General features: G+C 48.4%; 1 protein-coding gene across 1 annotated transcript in view; it reads left to right on the top strand.

Moving 5' to 3' along the window:
• Positions 1 to 4,226: 4,226 nt before the first annotated feature.
• The window catches only part of LOC148473943 (uncharacterized), a 68,785-nt gene continuing 68,501 nt past the window's right edge, over positions 4,227 to 4,510 (top strand). The window contains exon 1 of the mRNA XM_088459326.1: positions 4,227 to 4,296. Coding sequence (XP_088315452.1) covers positions 4,227 to 4,296 — 70 coding nt within the window. The remainder of the gene's footprint in view (positions 4,297 to 4,510) is intronic.

Raw genomic sequence — 4,510 nt, 5'->3', positions numbered from 1 at the left:
TGGTCACCCACAGCTGTGCGAGCGACCTGGAGGTCGGAATAAAAAAAAATAGAAATGCCCTGATTCAGAGCGAGCGCACGCAAATAGCGTCCGCCTCTGAATCAGGCCCACAGTCAGACATCTTCTGTAACCTTGCATGCAACCGCTTTTTGCTCTGAGTTTAGGGGGCATATTTAATAAAGGTTGAATTCAAATCAATCTAAATTAATATTGTGCTCCTGGGGCTAAATCACACATTTACTAACACTTAAAAAAAAATATATATAAAAATTGCCTGTTAGTAAATAAGTGAGACTCTGGACGGCATGCATGACGCATCACATTCAGGCTGCGATGCGTTATCAACGCTGGTATGCATGAAGAACACTGCAAAGGTCAGCTCTCTCGGTGCGAATGAAGGACTTCTGGGTATATGACCCTCTGGGCGTCCTTCTGCGCATTCAAAGAATGGCGCACGCGCCGCAGTGGGTGCTGGGAGGGATCTGATTGGATCCCTCTCACAGCGCTCTCCCGATAGAAGCCCATAGGTCTCTATAGCGTAACGCCATCTGGAAATGGCGTAGTGCATGGCATGCTGGGGCTTGGTGCATATGAGAGATGCGGTCAAATCTGCATTTTCGGGGTTTGACCGCATTTCTCCCCTTGCTACATCCCGCCATCTGAGTTAAATCTCATAAGCAAAGAAGACACTATCAATACTGATTGTGACAACAGTCATGAGTTTGTGAAGAAAGTGACTGTTAATATGGTCGGCACAGTCGCCAAGATGGACCTTACTGACGTCCTTACAAGGACTAGAATTACTGTACGTGACATGTTGAGATTTTCCTGTTTGTCAAACCCTCAATTTTTTTACAAGTTGCTACAACAATTCTGAAGGTAAGAAACGTTTGTGTAACAAGGAAAAGCTCGTAGTGAGGGGGGTTGCTGGGATCAGGGCTGTCTTAACAGCAGTGTGGGCCCTGGGCCCCTACCCACCCATTGTGCCCACAGTAGTAAGCCCCTTATATAGTAGCAGTCCCCCCAATGCAGTTTCCCCAGTAGTGGTACCCAGCTATGCAATGCCCCTTATATAGTGCCCCCAACAGTAGACTCCCCATGCAGTGTCCCCAATAGTGGTACCCCTTATGCAGTGCCCTTTAAATAGTGGCCCCAGTTGTAGTCCCCCCCTATGCAGTACCCCCTGTATTGCCCTTTATATAGAGCCCTCAGTAGTGGTCCCCCGATGCAGTGCCCCCAGTGGTAGTCCTCCCTATGCAGTGCCCCTAGTAGTAGTCCCCTCCCCTTGTAGTGCCCCTAGTAGTTGCCCCCCCTTGTAGTGCCCCTGGTAGTAGTCCCTCTAGTAGTAGTCCCCCACTTGTAGTAGTAGTCCCCCCCCTTGTATTGCCCCCAGTAGTAGTCCCCCCCTTGTAGTGCCCCCAATAGTAGTCCCCCCTTGTATTTCCCCCAGTAGTAGTCCCCCCCTTGTAGTACCCCCAATAGTTGTCCCCCCCTTGTATTTCCCCCAGCAGTAGACCCCCCCTTGTAGTACCTTCAATAGTAATAGCCCCCTTGTATTTCCCCTAGTAGTAGTCCCCCTTTGTAGTGCCACCAATAGTAGTCCCCCCTTGTAGTGCCCCCAATATTAGTCCCCCCTTGTGGTGCCCCCAATAGTGGTCCACCACCCCAGTAGACACACATACGTAATACAAATAAAATATAAACACCTGAATCCCTGCCGCTGCCATCCGCTCCTCCGTCCATCCTCCCGGGTCGGGCCGCTCTGCATTATGGGAGAAACGTCATGATGTCTCTCCCATTACCCACTGCGGGAGCCGGAAGATTCCCGGCTCTGGCAGTGGGAGTAGTAGAGCGCCCCTGTGGGAAGAGGCCGTGTACCACTCAGGGCCTGATTCAGAGATGTATGAAATGGCGATTTTTATGCAGATCGAGCGATTGTTTGCCCTTGCGCATGCGTATAAGCCGTGATTGACTTGCGATTCCGCACACTCGGAGAGCCCACATGGAGAGTGACAGGTTGTCAGCGTTTGGGGGAGGTAACAGGGGGGTGGTCAGAAAAACGCAGGCGTGTCTTACTACTTAACCGCGCGTACATGGGCGTGCATAAAGTATCCATTGCGATCACGTACAGACCATGAGAGCGTCTGCATGTCGGGAGAGCAGCTGTATTTGGGATAGGTCAGACCTGCCGCAAGGCCTGCATTGCTGGTGGATGTGCGTCGATGTTACCGATATCTACGCAAGTACCCAACGTCGTACGCAGATGAGAAGGCAGCGCTGGCCGTCTTTGGAGCTATTAGCATATATTTGCAGCTGTGTAACATGTGAAATCGTAGTTATGATCACATTAGCCTCCATCTCTAAATCAGGCCCTTAGATCCCAAAGACCCAGCAATATCCTGAGGTACCTGCTATTGCCACATACTGCTACCACTGGCATATGCACCCCTACCCTCTTACACAGCTGGATTAGGGCTTTGGAGGGCTCGGAGCACTTAACAATGGGGGACCCTAAACAGCATCATTTGGGACATGGGGAGTGGGTTCTTGTGTGCAAGCCTTTGGTGTGCTCATGAAAAAGGAGCAGAGCCACACATCATATCCCCCCATTACATGTCACACTAAGGGAGGGGGGTGTAAGTCATATTCCCCAGCCTCGCACAGCAGGTGAGAGAGTTCCCTCCCTTCCTTTCTCCCCCTATATACATATATACATACATACATACATAGTCACCAGGGGCACAGGAACAAAACTTTTCATTGGGGAGGGGGGTGGGGGGGGAAAGGCCAAGGACAGCTCTTATCGAGAGTGTAAGGGACGCGGGCAGGCATGCAATGAGCGACGCGGGATACATCGCATGCATAATGCGATACTTGATGCATCCCGCCCACACTCACACACTAATAAACACATACATACATACATACAGCCGCACATTATACACACATACATAGTCACACATACATAAATACAGACACACATACATAACCACACACATGTACACTTACATACAGTCACACACATACATAGTCACACACATGTACACTTACATACAGTCACACACATACATAGTCACACACATGTACACTTACATACAGTCACACACATACATAGTCACACACATGTACACTTCCATACAGTCACACACATACAGACAATATAGTCTTTCCCCCCTCTTATTTTATAGGCTGGATAATCCTCATTCCTCTGGGTACATGATCTGTAGCAGCTCCTCTCCTCTTTTCCTCCATGCTGCTCTGGCAATGACTAGGAAAAACCATCAATCATCGATAGTTAACATCCATCGATACTTAACCACTGATGGCCAATGCTTTTGCCACTGATTGTGGAGATTCGATGGTTCTCCGCCATCGATGGCAGTCTAAGAAACACTGTTTTCTTTCTGATGGCGATGGCAACACAGAGCTCAGCTCTGCCCACCAATGGCCAGCTAAGCCCCAACCCTGATCTTATTAAATCCTGGCCCAATTTCAGCCCCAGCAGCAGTGTCCATCAAGAGGGTGTAAACCATCCATTGTTCACCATAGATGGTTTTTGTGACATCAACGGTGATCGCTGATGGTACCATCGATGTAGATCATCAATGGTTGGCCCACCGATGGCCAACCCTAGCACTGACTGTACTCGTTCTGGAGATACACTGCTACTGCTCCGAGTCCATCCTCTTCTCACTGTGGCCGCTTCCAGAATGTTATGCGCAACATCATCACACCCAGCACCAGCATTCTGTTAGACTGGGTACAGCGGGTGAGAGCAGACGGGTGCTGACGGGGTGACTGCTGCCGCGCCCCCACGCCGCAGGGCCCCAAGCAAGAGCCACCCTTGCCCGCCCCTAGAATCACCACTGTGTCCAATACGCATCCAAGTTAGCAGTGACCCCCATGTGACTTCTTATAGCCAATCACAGTGCTTTATGTTAACAATATAATAATTTTTTTTTTCATGGGATTACAACCTCAAAGACCATATACACTTTACCAAGGGGCTTGTTGTGTCCTAGATTGGCACCAGAGATCATGGACTAATATTGGCGAGAAGTATATTAAAAGACTTGTGAAAGAACAAATGTCAATAGAGTGTAAGGTACTTTGCCCCTGTCACAAACAGACTGTGTGCACAGTGATGAAACATATAAAGCAGCGATGGTCTGAGAGAGTCTCTGCCAGAGCCAGCATTCCCCTGTACAGCAGCGAGTCTCTACAACATGGGGGTCCCAACCATGGTCTGTGCATTATTACTCCTACTTACCTTCCCTGGGTCATATATTGGAGCAGGTGAGTCATCGCATACATAGAGATAGATAGATAGATAGATAGATAGATAGATAGATAGATAGATAGATACATACATACATACATACATACATACATACATACATACATACATATGAGATAGATACATATGAGATAGATAGACAGATAGATAGATATGAGATAGATAGATAGATAGATAGATAGATAGATAGATAGATAGATAGATATGAGATAG

The sequence above is a fragment of the Taudactylus pleione genome, unplaced genomic scaffold (genome assembly GCF_031769625.1).
Source record: "Taudactylus pleione unplaced genomic scaffold, aTauple2 ptg000905l, whole genome shotgun sequence".
In the NCBI taxonomy this organism is placed as follows: Eukaryota; Metazoa; Chordata; class Amphibia; order Anura; family Myobatrachidae; genus Taudactylus; species Taudactylus pleione.
This window is presented reverse-complemented; position numbering and strand designations above follow the sequence as displayed.